Genomic DNA, 14,992 nt, shown 5'->3' on the forward strand with positions numbered 1-14,992 from the left:
AACGGAATGTTATGGACTGCCTGGCCATGCCGATGTACAAACAGGTATTCCGGACATCTACAGAGTAAATCAAATCTTCCTCATGCAAGCATGGGCAGATCAGATGCACCATGACAATCCAGAATTTTGTTTTCCTTGCATCCATATTTAGGCAGTTCAGACCAAATATGGGCCTAAGGTACTACACCTTTTTGGGAACCAAAAAAGATCTTGAATAAACCCCTGGATGATATCTCTGGTCTGGGGGGACCATCTGCATTACTCATATTTAAGAAGCTTTCTATCTCAAAGTCTGGTTTCACACCTACAATAGGGTAAAATGTCTGGAAGGAAGGATACTTGCCTTGCTGAAGTTACTATAACCTCTGTATACTATATCCCTGATTCACTTGCTCTTCATGATGGCCTGAGTGACAGGAAGGTAAAAGGAGCTTTGATCCCGAAATGCCTCCAGAAAGGGACACAGTCAGACAAGTCCCTAGGGATGCTGCAGTTGCACCCCCCCCCCCCCCAGAAAATTGTGGAATCCCTGAATTTTGTGGCACCTGTTCTGGAAAACTCTGACAATGCTAATTTCTGTTAGAATACTGCTCAAAAGGAGCTGTTGTCTCTTCTTAAAGTATAAATTCTGCACACTCATCTGGTTACGTGAAAATGTTCCTTGAGGAGAGCACTTCACATTAAAAGCTGCGACCATCTTCATTTCTTGCTTGTTTCTATGCAGCATTTCTTAAATTGCAACCCAAACAGATGCATCATACGGGATTGCTTGCAAAAGGCATTTTGTGCAAATTTACTATGTCTGAGCCAGATGAGGTGACAACTGGCAATGCCTGACCAAGCTGTCATGACTTCTTTATCAACTGCATTAATTAACAGTCACATGAAGAGGTTATTTACATTAGTTAAGGTAGCCATCTGGGAAATTTGCTTTTATTGTAAGTGCCCACGGGGCAACTTTTTCAAAATCTCTAGGCTTTACTCTGCCACATCATGCTGAAAACTGGTCATGTACATTAGACAACTCAATGTCCTGCTACTGAAGTAATGGACAGAGTCATGCAAGATACATACATTTTCTGTAGATCCTGAGGTTCTCTCCTAGACAGCTACTCAGTGTGGTCCATGGACCACTGCCGGTCTTGTCAACTGTTTGCTACACGTTTGTGGGCTTTTTTTTTTTTTTCATTTTCAAGTAAAAAATGCGTGACTTCTTTACTTAAAAACAAAATATAAACAGCCAGTGAAGTTCCTTAGCCTAGGTTCCGGAGCCGAACAGATAAAATTAGTTAAAATGCACTGACCTTTGGGAGTTAGTATACTTAACCAATTCAATTTCCTGATTTTGTTCCTTGCTAGTATAGAAAAGCCATCATCCTCCTCATCATCATTTTTAGTGGGTGGGTTTACTGGGGGGAGGGCCTATGGGCTTCTCCAAAACATGATGGGTGTATTTTTCCTAGCAACTCATTAAGCACTGCAGTTGCTAAATAATGACAGACATTTACATTTTACTCTTTATATCCTTCAGAATAACAAGCTCTGCATTACATTTTTATTTTTTAAATGCAGATTCTTGAGCTACGATGGGAGAGCAATGGGTGGTTTACAGTGGGTTGCCCTGTATGGTTCTGACAGTAGTGAGGTGAAATACGATTCTGGGCCATTATTTATGCATTTACTTGATCACAGACAGATATCAGAGGTACACACGGTCATACAAATGGCTATAATTGAGGTGGACTTGTTTGTAAACAGGGTATTTCTCCCAACTGTCCCCATTTTTGCCTTGTGATATTTCACGCTCCTAAAAAGACTTGCATTTTTCTTATGTCAAAAAACTGTGGATTGTAGCTGCTACTCAACATGGGTTTCACACTTCACATCTTTCAGAAAAAGCTTGTAAATGCAAAGCCTGTTACTCTTGCAACTTTCTAAATTTAAAAGAGCAATATTTAAAATATGTTAACCACTTCTAGTACACAAAAATATGATGAACCACAAACTTTCAGACCAGTCTCAAAGCGATTTTGTAGAATATTTAATAAAACAAATCCATGAAACTTCGTATCTCTAGCGCCTCGGCTAAATACGCCTTTATCAGAGTATACATTCAAATAATCACAACCCCCATTTTATACACACTTAATTACCCCATTACATTATTAAACAATTAAAAATAAATGTACATAAAAAGAAAGAGTATATACGCCATCAGAGGTAACACACACCTGCAACTCTATGAGGACAAACACTCGGCCAAAGAAATAAAAATCCACTATTTATTCCAGCACAAAAACAGGTAAGCGCTTTCGCACTGGAGCTTCATCAGACCTTTATAAACAGTAGACCTAACCTATCTTTTATACAAAACCATCTCATCTAATAAATCAATTAAGTAATCAACACAAAGTCACAGTAAAGAGATACAGAGTAATAAAGAACAAAGTTAAAAATAAGGACGTTACACAATACATCCTTACAATCTACATTCTAAAAAACACTTTATACCAAAATACATTCACAAACTGTAAACTCAACAGAAGAAGCTAAAAATAAAAACCATCAAAGACTTCATTTACGAAGTCTTCTTTTCTTCAAAACTGGCTTAATGGAAGCCCTTCTTTTCTTCAAAACTGGCTTAATGGAAGCCCTTTCATTAAGGCCACTGCCTCGATCTGCTCTTAAAGGAACAATCCACCTTGTTTCCTTATACTCAGTATAAGCAATAATATCCCCTTCTCTGATGCTAGGTATAACAGTTTCAATCACCTGAAATTTAAACGTATGAGTGCACCCAAACTCAGTGGCATGCTTAGCAAGTGCATTATGTGGGGACCCCTTCCTAATGTGATAGAGATGTTCCCTCATTCTATCACACAGGGGTCTGTTGGTTTTCCCAACATAAAATGCACTGCATGCCACACACTGAGCCAGGTAAACCACATGTGGGGTCATACAATTGTTAACCCCTCTAAAATAAAAATCCCTACCAAGATCAGGGTGATGAAAAACACCGGATGAGTCAATATAACCACAAAAATTACACGAGTCACACGCTACCGTGGAACCACGGTGGAACCTATCAACATTATTGTGTGTCCCAGAACATAGTAACCTCTTCAGGTTCATATGATTTCTATACCTAAAAGTGGGAAAACTACCCACAATGTTGCTAATGTCATCATCCACTAAAAGAATGGACCAGTGGTGATGAAACAAATCGGTGACTTCTGTAATCATTAGTATAAAAAGTGGAATCTTAGTCTTATTGCCACTAGTAGATGGGGAGAAATTATTCAATTCTGGAGGCAAACCAAAATAAGGACATGACCTAGTGGACCTTAAATCAAGAAGGTCAGACCACTGTCTACTCAGCTCATCCCTGGTATAGCCCCTATCCAGAAACTTCTTCTCAAGGCTGGTCATTTCCTTCTGAAATCCTACTAATGAGGGATTTAATCTCGATGCTCTCATACCCTGTCCCCTGATGAGATTCTTAAAAATGTAACCTGGATGCATACTAGACCTGAACAGGAACGCATTCCTATGGCATGTCTTCCGATGGATCCCTGTATTAATCAGGTGATCATCCTAGACCTGAAATAACATAATGCACATAAGCCTAAAGATAGGTTAGGTCTACTGTTTGTAAAGGTCTGATGAAGCTCCAATACGAAAGCGCTTGCCTGTTTTTGTGCTGGAATAAATAGCGGACTTTTATTTCTTTGACTGGCCGAGTGTTTGTCCTCATCGAGTTGCAGCTGTGTTTCACCTCTGATGGTGTATATACTCTTTCTTTTTATGTACATTTATTCATTTTACACCACAGTGGTTTTACCCAGTGAATGCTAGCAATTTTCACTTTTATTTCTGGACTTGCAATTAAAAATAAATCAATTATCCATTAAAACACACAGTACTGCATTAAAACACATTTTTTCATATGCATTCTTGATTTAAACCCCCAGGGTTTGTTTTAAATTTTTAAATCATAGTAGCTTCTTTCTTAATAAGCATTTCATTTGTTGTTCACTCATATACAAATTCATTTCAACCTTATCTAAAATTGTTGCTTGTAACTCTTTTGGGTTACCTTCATGACATTCATTAAAGTGCACTGCTTTAGGGCTTGTGTGCTGCTTATTTTTTATGTCTCGTACATGTTCCTTTAATCTGCAGGAGAACTGCCTTTTCATTTCTCCTACATAAAATTTATTGCACGGACATTTTAGCCCATAAACCACCCTTTCTGTATTACAACTGAACGTTCCATTAGTTTGAAATAACACTCCATTTATACTTTCAAATTCTTTCACTACATATTTACACACACTACACTGTCCACATATTAGTTCCCTGCCTATTTGTTTACTTATTGTTATATATGGCATTTTAAATTTACTATGTACCAATAAATCTTTTAAGCTTCTCCCTCTTCTGATAAAAGCATATTTAGCCAAGGTGCTACAGATAAAAAAGTTTTGTGGATTTGTTTTATTAAATATTCTACAAAAATCGCTTTGAGACTGGTCTGCAAGTTTGTGGTTCCTCAATATTTAAAATATGTTCCTGACTTGGGTCTTTGTCCCAGATTCTTCTAGGGGCATGGATGAGGAGACCATTATTTTCTGGGTGTGGGAAAACAGGCAGCATTTCCAGGTTTGCTTTTTTTTTTTCATGCATGTAAGCGTTCATTATCGCAGTTTATTGGGAACTGCTATTTCTGGCAACTTTGAACACATTAAAGCCTGAGTACAATTTACTTCCTCTTTGACACAAAAGACTGACTTGTTTTCCTTACTCAAGATTTTTAAGGCCATCACTAGATCAAAAGATTGGAAAAAAATGTTCCTCAGAGTATCTAGAACCTTATGAATTCTCCCAGATCAGAGGCATTCAGCTATTTCAGTATACTCTTGGAAAGAGTTACTCTTCAGCTTAAAACAAAGGGTGGAACCACAAGAAAGAAGTAATCCAGGTGACAGTCTCACCATTTTGTCTTTAAATACTACTAAAGAAGTACTGGTCTATGACTGACCAGTATACGTGTGTGTGTGTGTGTGGGGCAACACCGGCCTTCACCACAGGTAATTTGAGACACATTGCTCTAGTATGCATTCACCTGCTCATGCAGTTTCTTTTCTGATACCAGTTTACCCCTTAGATTTTTTAAATCCATTTATTAAATCACTTAAGACACAGGCAAACCCGCATTAGCAGAAAAGAAATAATATTAATATTTTTCCATTTAAATGCAATTTACACCACATACTTTGCTACTATCATCAGTACATTACAAAAAAATGTTGAATTCCTGCTTCCCTTAAACCTTACTCCTTCCCCTCCTGAACATTATACATTTACTGTTCCCACAATTTCCATTTACTTGTATGTAATTTGCTTATTCCCTTTTCTAAAGATCCCTCTGCCATTTCTTTGATCTCTGTTACAATATTCAGTACCTCAAATACAGTTGCTGTAGACTTCGATTTCCATTTTCTACTAATTACTTTTTGGCAGCCAATAAGAATTATACTTAAGGCCTGACTGTCTACACAATTCAAATCCCGTATCCAAGCTCAAAAAAAATCACTTCCTTAGTTACATCCATTTGCTCACCCAATATTTCTAACAAGAGTACTCTGCAGGGAATTTTTATTATCTACCAAATCATTACATTTCCAAAACATATGTTTCTAGTTAGCTCTTTCTTCTCAATCACACCTCCAACATTTGCTATCTACCTGAGGAAAATTTTTTTGAAGTCTGCTTGGGGCATAAAAATACTTGTGCAAACTCCTCCAAACAAAGATCCTAAACCTTCTAGACTTGGATACATATTGGGACGCACAGACAACTCCCATGAGTTTGCTGTATACTGCTTTTAAAAGTCTTCTCTCCAATTTTTTCTAACCTCCCCTGAATGATTTTTATAATCATGCAATATGTTATATGCCCTACTAATAATCCCATTGAACAGCGGCTTCTGTTCTAGATTCAACTAAAAACTTTACCAGAACAGGTCTTTCACTTAAAATCCCTCTATCCCTTTCTCTTTGCCAAAGATCAAGCCTTGGTAGGGAAGGCAATCTCTAGACTACAAACCAAACTGCTTCTTGGCCTCATCCAACAGTATTAGCTTTCCTGCTAGAGTTATTTCTCCCGATATCTTTGCTCTTTAGCCAGGTTTCTCCAATAAATTCCAATCCACTTGTCTATTTTCTGTACTCCTACTTGCAGTTATCCCTATTGGCAAAATCTCCTTTCTCCACTCTCATATTGGCTTAACTCTTAGAATACGTTCTTCTACTTGAATAATTATACCAAATATAATATTTATAATCTACTTAAAGATCTGCATCCAAAATACTATTTTCTCTCTAGTTCGTGAGCTTCTCCCTTGCTTCATCATCACCCCTTTCCACTTTGAATTATAACTTTCTGCTTGTGTTATGTATAACAGCCTAACTGTGTAGCTCTAAATATCCCTTCAAATCAGGTACGCCTAAACCACCCTATTCTATTGGAAGGATTAACTTATCCCACTTGAATCTTGCCCTCTTTCCCTCCCAGATAACTTCTTTTAATCCTTTATTGTCTACAACTTCTCCTCGGGTTCATAAAAGTATGCCTGACCCATATACAAGACTAAAGGGACTAAAAACATTTTTCACTGCTTGTATCTTACTACCCACATCCATAAATAAGAGTTTCCACTTTCTTAATTTCTATATTATCTTTTAGACTCTTCTGAGACATCCTTAGCTGCCATAACAGAAACCTTCTGAATCTGAGTATTGACTCCTAAATACTTCATCTTACCACGTCCCCATAAATACATGTACTGCTGAACCAAATAGTGTGTAGGAACATAAATTATGGCTATAGCCCTTGTTGCATCTTCATTAATTTTATATCCAAAAAATCTTGAAACAGTCTCAAAATTTTCCAAAACACTGATGTCCTTTTCTGGAGTTATCTGGTACAAAATATGTGCAAATAAAGCCAATTTTTCAGTTTACCCCTTAGATTTTGAAGATTCGCATTAGGAACATTTTCCATCCACCTACATGACTTGTATTACCCCACTCCCTTTTTTGGTGCCTTCCTTTGCATACTCTGAACTACTTCATTTGCCTTCCTATAGGCTGTCTCCATCGGATACTATTATGGAGACAGCGGTCTCCAGATGTGCACACACTATTCTAGTTCTCAAGCTACATATCGTGCAACAGCTTCTTCATATTTCTTATTGGCAATATGTTCCTTCCCAGAGCTCCTCAGGCCATCCTGCTGGCAAGTCTTCCTATTTAAATGTCACACTACTACAGTGTAGATTTTGTCAGCAGTAACATTAATAATGGCATAAACAGAAGTATTTCAGAAACCTAAAAAAGTCTCATCTATGTGAGCAACAAATGTTAGAATTTGAAAAAATCTACTACTAAAGGTGCAGATATTGCAAAATAACATTCCCTTAAATCTCAAATCAGCTTCACAGAGACTCAATGATATTATCAGAGAACGGACACCTTAACAAGCAACTTACCAGGAAGTCTGTTCATGTTCACACCTTGTGCTGACAATCCTATTCCCATGTACCTTTAAAAGAAAAATGTAGACATTAAATGACCAACTACCCAGTCATAATTACAACAAACTAGTAGCACATTATTCTAGAACTATACCACAGTACATGTAAAAGCAAGCCTGCCCTACAAAACAAAGTCTTCTAGACGATGCACACACACACACACAGAAACAAAAGGCTTTTAAACACTGAAATTCAGGTTCCCTCTCTCATGGTATATTTACTTTTACACCCAGGTAAGTACAACAGAGACAGAAGCACTCAAATGCACCAACTTTGCTAAAAAAAAAAACAAAAAAAAACAAACAAAAATAATACACCAAATTAAATTTGCCATGTTACAGTACTTCGGTAAACACACTACAATTTCGACAACTGACATTTTTAAACTGGAATCTCTGATCACTTCTCCCAGCTGGGCTATTCATCAAATGTAATAGCTATTTATGCAACAATTACTACTTGGCAGAGCTGTAGCTTAATCAAGTACCTAGCACAGTCCTTGTTTCCAGTCTTTCCTGACCTAGAGTAGTCCAAATACAGGCTTTGCTGTATTCTGGACTTTTGGAAAGTTCCTGTGTTGCCCATTTCCTTTCTTGGATAAAGGGAGGCTTCTTTGTCCACCAGTGGCAGTGGGGGAGCTTGGAGCAGCCTATCTATCCCTGGAGGAGTGTTCCCAGCACAAGAATCTGTTAGTCTATTGGCCGTTTTGGGCCAATTTCTAGCTCTTTCAAGTCCCCCTGTATAAAACTCGCTTTAGCGCGGCTTTGCGCGATTTTGCACATAGCGCAGTACCGCTTAATTGGGTTTAAACCATTCTCGGCTCCACAAAGTCTGCTCTTCACTTTTTCCCTTAGAAATGATCTAGTTCTCGTAATAAACACCCTATTCCCACTCTAAAGCCTGGCACTTGCTCACTAAAGCAATTATATAAGTCAGCACTAAAAAATTAAAAGCACTACACCCTCACAAACTCCCCTTGAGTACTTTGTTCCCTATTGGCCCTTTTTTTCAATTATAAAGGAATTCCCAATACTATTCTAGCATGTCCAAAGGTCAGTTGTCAATCTCCTCTCCGGTCCAGCTAGTGAATCTGGGAATCTTGAGGCAATGTTACAACTGCCTCATGTACAAAAACAACCCTCTCCTCCTCCCAACAAATTCCAACACGTGAGAGATGCAACCATATAGCCAAACTGGAGGCCAAGCTCTCTCAACTCAGTACTGGTGTAACCAGTCAGGAAGAGAAGGAAACCACACTCACTACAATTCCAGTCTCACATAGACCTACCACGACAGCAAACCAAACACAAACACATAAAAACATACTCGGAGGCTCTAAACAAAAATCTGCCTAAGCAGCAGAGACCTCCAAAGCAAACACCCAAGCAACCGCTACTCCAAAACAAAACACGTGCAACACATAGCTCACAAAGCCAGTGTGCCGAACAGTCACAGCCCTTAAGGCTAAACAACACACCTGATACACTTGTAATAGGTGACTATCGTCAGGCACACTGACATCCCGCTCACCAGGCTGAACAAGGAGAAGATCACGGTGAGCTGCCTGTCGGGCGCTAGGATCCGCCACATAACGCAAGCACTCGGGTCACTCCAAGGCAAGTATAAATATGACTCAGTCATTGTCCATGCTGGTGTGAATGACCTGAGACGTACCTCCCTGGACTACATGAAGAGACAGAGGAGCTCTCTGAGCATGTAGCCCAGGCCGGTATGACCCTTACCTTGAGTAGCATCTTACCCTCACCAAGAATGATGCCACAATATGAAGACAAGATGATCAATTTCAACAATTGGCTTAAGTATTGGTGTCATTCAAAGGGGATCCAATGCCTGTCTGCCTGGGATGACATGCTCGACAAGCCACGATGCTTCGCTAGGACGGCTTGCACCTGTCACCCCTGGGCTTTCGGATATTGGCAAAGGCTCTTGCCACCCCCATAGTGCTTTTTTTAGGCAAGCCTCAAAAGACAAACCCACCTCCATAGGTATCGCAAAGGATAAGAAACTAAGAGTAATGCTACTCAATGCCAGAAGTCTAAACCTCAAGATGCACGCACTCGAAACTCTCCTTAGCATGGAGAACATCGATATCTGTGCAGTAACAGAAACCTGGTTCAAGGCTCCCGAGAGCACCCGAGCACTACCAGGTTAACCTCATACCATGTTTTTTGGCCCCAAAACTTGGACCGAACCACAAAAGGAGGGAGAGTATCAATATTCGTCAAAGATACCCAACACCTCCAGGCTGGTGGCACAGCACGAAGCATCAGAGACTATCCATGTGCAACTAACAGTGGGTAAAACTGCCTTCCAGTTTATAGCCTGCTACAAACCACCCTCCCAAACCCAGGAACCCCACTCGGCCTTCCTGAGAACACTGGAAAATATGAAGGTCTCTCCAAACACCATTATATTGGGCAACTTCAACTACCCTAACAGACTGGGAGCATTACTCTAGCTCCAACACCCTAGCCCAAAGGTTCCTAGAATTTATAAACTCAAATGCTATGGAACAACTTGTTGCCACTCCCACAAGAGGGGGAAAACATACTGGACCTGATCATCACCAACATGGGGACGCTATGCTCCAGACCAGAAGTGTATCCCTCACTGGTAAGATCAGACCATAAACTAATCTCACTAGATATTCACATCCCGACCCCAGTCCCTGCCCAGAAAACCACAGTGAAAAACTTCTCTAAAGCAAATTTCACACTCCTCAAAACCGAGGTGGAATCCTTCAAAGCCCCCGGACCTGTGGAAAATATGGCCCAGACCGCAGAATCCTTTATAAACACATTCTATGAACACCTTCAGGAATGCATGGATCATGCAATCCCAAATAAAACCAAGACCCAATCCTCCAAAGTTAGGCGTCCTGTCTGGTGGACCCCAGCGATAAACAAACTATACAATAGAAGGAGGAAGCTACTACAAGATAGAGCAAAATCCCAAAAAGCGAAGGCATCTCTGATCAGTATTAGCAAAAAACTATGGGCACTCATAAAACCGTCTAAGGCCAGCTTCGAGAGAAAAATTGCACAGGACATTAAGGATAATCACAAGGCGTTCTTTACTTATGTTAGGAACCTGGGTGGGAATTCCCAGATATGCTCAGAATTAGTCCAAAATGACAAAAAATACACCGAACCCACAGACATTGTCAACATCCTAGCTGACAGGTTCAGCACAAACTTCTCCCCCCCCCCCTTCCCCACCAAAAGGGCAAATATCTATCCCAGCAGAGTGCTGCCCCCCTGACATCTCAGATGCTCAGGTAACAGCCACCCTCTCCAAAGCAAAAAACACAGCATCAATAGGACCAGACGGTGTCCCGGGCTGCGTCCTACATGAACTCCAAGAACTAAACCCAAACATAAAACTACTGTTCAATCTCAGCGTTACTATAGGATATGTACCCAAAGAGTGGCGTACAGCAACAGTGGTCCCTCTCCACAAAGGTGGTGCCTCAACGGATCCTGGAAACTATCGCCCCATAAGCTTGACTAGCTTGGTCTGCAAAGCTATGGAAAGGATCATCATGGACCTCATAAATAAAGACATTGGGGACCTACAGACACTGGATCCTACCCAGTTCGGCTTTAAGGGCAGATCCTGCCTCTTAAACCTGGTTGATTTCTTTGAAACAGTCACCAAGGCCATTGGCGAGGGGAAGGTGGTCCACACAGCCTACCTGGACCTTGCAAAAGCCTTCGATACAATACCCCACTCGGGCATTATAGATAAGCTCACCAGCTTAAATATAAACCCCTATGTCACTAGATGGGTTGCAAACTGGCTCAAGGACAGAACCCACATGGTTAGAATTGCTGGAGCCATGTCAGACTCCAAACCAGTTACAAGTGGCGTCCCGCAACGCTCAGTCCTGGGACCTCTCTTGTTCGGTATATATTTCTCGGAGGTACAGGCTAACACGGAAGGACTGTGGCTGAGACCAAGTTCGCAGATGACTGCAAACTGGGCGCCATAATAGACTCTCCAGCAGACACAAGCATCCTACAAAAGGGCCTCATAAAAACAGACAACTGGTGCCAGAGCCATGGCCTCAAGCTAAACGCCAAAAAGTGTATAGTCATCCCCCTTTGGCAAAAACAAAGTGCCCACAAATTACCACATAGGTGGTAATCCATTAAGTACGGCAGAAGTAATTAGGGACCTGGGGACCCAAGTTGATAACAATCTCTCATCTGACAACCACGTGGCCAAAGTGGTTAGAAAAACATTTTATATAGCCCACCTAATCATGAAGGGATTCACATCTAGATCAGGGGAGGTCATCGTGCCTCTTTACTCATCCCTCATCAGGCCCATAATTGAGTACAATGCCCCTTTAGGGATGTACCTTACCAGACACCTGCAGCAACTGGAAAGACCCCAAAAGTACCTCACCAAGAGGATCAAAGGGCTCAAACAGATGCCATATGCTGCCCGGTTAAAGAAACGCCAGCTCTACTCAGTGGCATACCGCCTGCTCAGAGGCGATCTGTGCCTGACGTATAAAGCCATGTCCAACCCGGAATTAATGGACATGCTGCACCTCAGAAAATCCAAATCCCATCGAGCTACGCGCTCGAGAGACTTGAACCTCAGCACTGAAATAAATAGGACATGCTGGAGGGACAGATTCATAACCCAGAGGCTCCCTTCACTCTGGAATAAAATCCCAGTCCACGTTAGGCAGAGTCCCTCATTGACTCTCTTCAAGAGGAATCTTGATGAGTGGATGGGAGATGGTAGGTTTATCCCGGGTACCACTTCTGTGTCACCGTTAGACAGAGGCACAGTATACTAACCTCAAAAATGGGCATAGCAAAATTCATTTAAAATGGGTGGCGAAAGCCAAACACACACTGGCTAGGCTTATAAATGCCCTAGGGCAGATAGCCTAGTATGAACCTATGAACCAGTGCCCTAATCCAGCTCCCCTGAAGTTGAACAACAAAGAAAAAAGATTGTTGCTCTGTTCCTGGCTTGTGCTTGTAATCTCAGGAGCAAGCAGGGGGACATTTCTGCACTATTCACCTCAAGTTACGGAGCAAAAATAAAACCTCAGATTCTCTCTTGCTGTTCCAACAAATGGAGCATCATATCTGCCCCTGAGGAAACAAAAAGTGTTTTTGCACTTTAAAACACTGTAGCAAGCGCCTGCTGCAACTAATGCAACACGTACAAGGTGCAAGTGCTTCAGTTCTGACAGCAAATTAATTTCTGTACTGGCATTCAGAAATGTTAAGGAAATAAATGATGGTACTGCACCATTGATCATGCACACTAACACACTGTTCCAAGGGTGGCTGCCTCCTTTGTCCCACCCTAGCTATGCTATTGCCGTTTGTCCCGATAATTTCTTTCAGAGTAGACCTCTGAAGGCTACAAAAAGACCCTTTCTATGTGATGGAAAACATTATGGGGAAGGTAGGTGACACGAGATGGAACTTTACAAGGCACAAGCAGTGGTATAGACAGGATCAAGGATGTACAAGACAAGAATCGAAGGAACAGAAGTTAGGCAAGTGGTTGGCAGTTAGCTTGAATAGTCAGGAAACAAGAAGTTATGTACTCACCATGACGTTTGATGCATGTAGTCCATCTCGCTTCACATTCTTACCCATGGGTTCGGAGCCGAACCTCGGCTCCGACTCTGTCATACTCTAGCTTGAAGTCTTCAATTGGCTCGTGGCTAAGAGGTATCCCATGCTGCAATGCGCCTATCCCCCAGATCTTGTTTGCTGCGAGCTCACATACACACACACAAACACGTTGAGAGGAAGAACCAACTCAACATATCAAGGAGGAGTGCTGAAACCAGAGACTCTACCTCTAGGTCCTCCAGGAGGGGGTAGTTGGGTGGATTAGTAAGAATGTGAGGCGAGATGGACTACATACATCGAACGTTATGGTGAGCACATAACTTCTTGATGTTATGTAGTCCAATCTCGCCTACATTCTTACCCGTGGGACAGCGTCCCTAGCACCTAGACCTTGGGGGGCTCACTGGAAAATACTCCTCAGTACTGTGGAACCAAATGAAGATCTGCCCCTTGATACCAGATCCAATTTGTAATGACTAATAAAGGTGTGAGGAGATGCCCAAGTAGCTGCAGCACAAATATCATCCATAGACATCCTAGCCTGAAAGGCAGTAGAAGTAGACACCGAACGTGTAGAGTGAGCCTTTACCTTAAAGGGTAATTCCTTGCCATTTGAAGAATAGATTAAGGAAATGCAGCTAGAAATCTATCAGGACAGAGTTACTTTGGAAACTGAAGTCCCTATTCTATTGTCTGAAAACGAGACAGAGTTGATAAGATTTACTAAAATCTTTTGTTCTATGTAAATAGAAATGTAATTGTCTGTGGACATCTAGCTGATGAAACTCAAATTTTGCCTTGTTAGAGAATTCAGAGAAAAACACAGGCAACTCAATAGACTGGTTGAAACTGACCACTGAAGCAACCTTAGGAATAAAGGAAGAATTAGGTCTTGGCGAAACCCTATCCTTGTGAAATATCAAGTAAGGGGGCCGGACTGATGAAGCTTGGAGTTCAGAGACCCGCCCAGCCGAAGTGATGGCTATCAAAAAATGTGTCTTCCAAGACAAATATTTAATGTCACAGGTTGCCATAGGCTCAAAAGGAGGAGAGGTAAGCTGCTGTACCATAAAATTAAGGTCCCATGGCATAACGGGATCAAAGATTGGAGGTCGAAGTAGCATAGTCCCTTTGTGAAAAGCCATATAAAGTCTGTGCACCATTAGATTGGGTTCATTAGCAACATGAAAAGTAGAAATGGCTGCCAACTGCACTTTGATGGTTGGCGCAGCAGATCCCTGACTAAACAGTTGAGAGAGAAACTCTAAAACTGATGAGATGGGAGCTGTATAGGGATCAATCTGTCTTTCATGAGCCCAAATGGAGAATCTCTTCCACTTACTGGAATAAATCTTCCTAGCAGAAGGCTTGTGGGTGTAAGACAGTATATGAACCACCTCCGGTGAAAAATCATGAAGCCTGACTAGGGACGGAATTGGAGCAGCCATGCTGTCAACCTGAGGGTCTGGATGGAGGGGTGGATCTGCCCTAACATACAAGTCAACAGATCCGGCACTGGGTCCGAAATACACAGTTCATCCATTAGATAAGGGTGAAGAAAAGGAAACCAGATCTGACGAGGCCAGTGTGGAGCAATCTGTATCATTTTGCTTCCGAAAGACTGTGCTTTCTGAATAACCTTTGTTATCAAGGGAATTGGAGGGAAGGCATAGAGAAGACCAGAGGGCCAATCGTGAACTAGAGCATCCTTGGGTGCTTCCCCTTCCGGGGGGAATAAGGTTGAAGTAGCTGATACATTTGG

General features: G+C 41.4%; 1 protein-coding gene across 1 annotated transcript in view; it reads right to left on the bottom strand.

Annotated features, from left to right (window-relative positions):
• RANBP10 (RAN binding protein 10) overlaps positions 1-14,992 on the bottom strand; it is a 1,949,085-nt gene that overhangs the window by 1,791,641 nt on the left and 142,452 nt on the right. The window contains exon 3 of the mRNA XM_044081464.1: positions 7,553-7,605. Within this exon, the coding sequence (XP_043937399.1) occupies positions 7,553-7,605 (53 nt within the window). The remainder of the gene's footprint in view (positions 1-7,552; positions 7,606-14,992) is intronic.

Source organism: Protopterus annectens, chromosome 8.part0 (genome assembly GCF_019279795.1).
Source record: "Protopterus annectens isolate FY-2018-M chromosome 8.part0, PAN1.0, whole genome shotgun sequence".
NCBI classification, from domain to species: Eukaryota; Metazoa; Chordata; order Ceratodontiformes; family Protopteridae; genus Protopterus; species Protopterus annectens.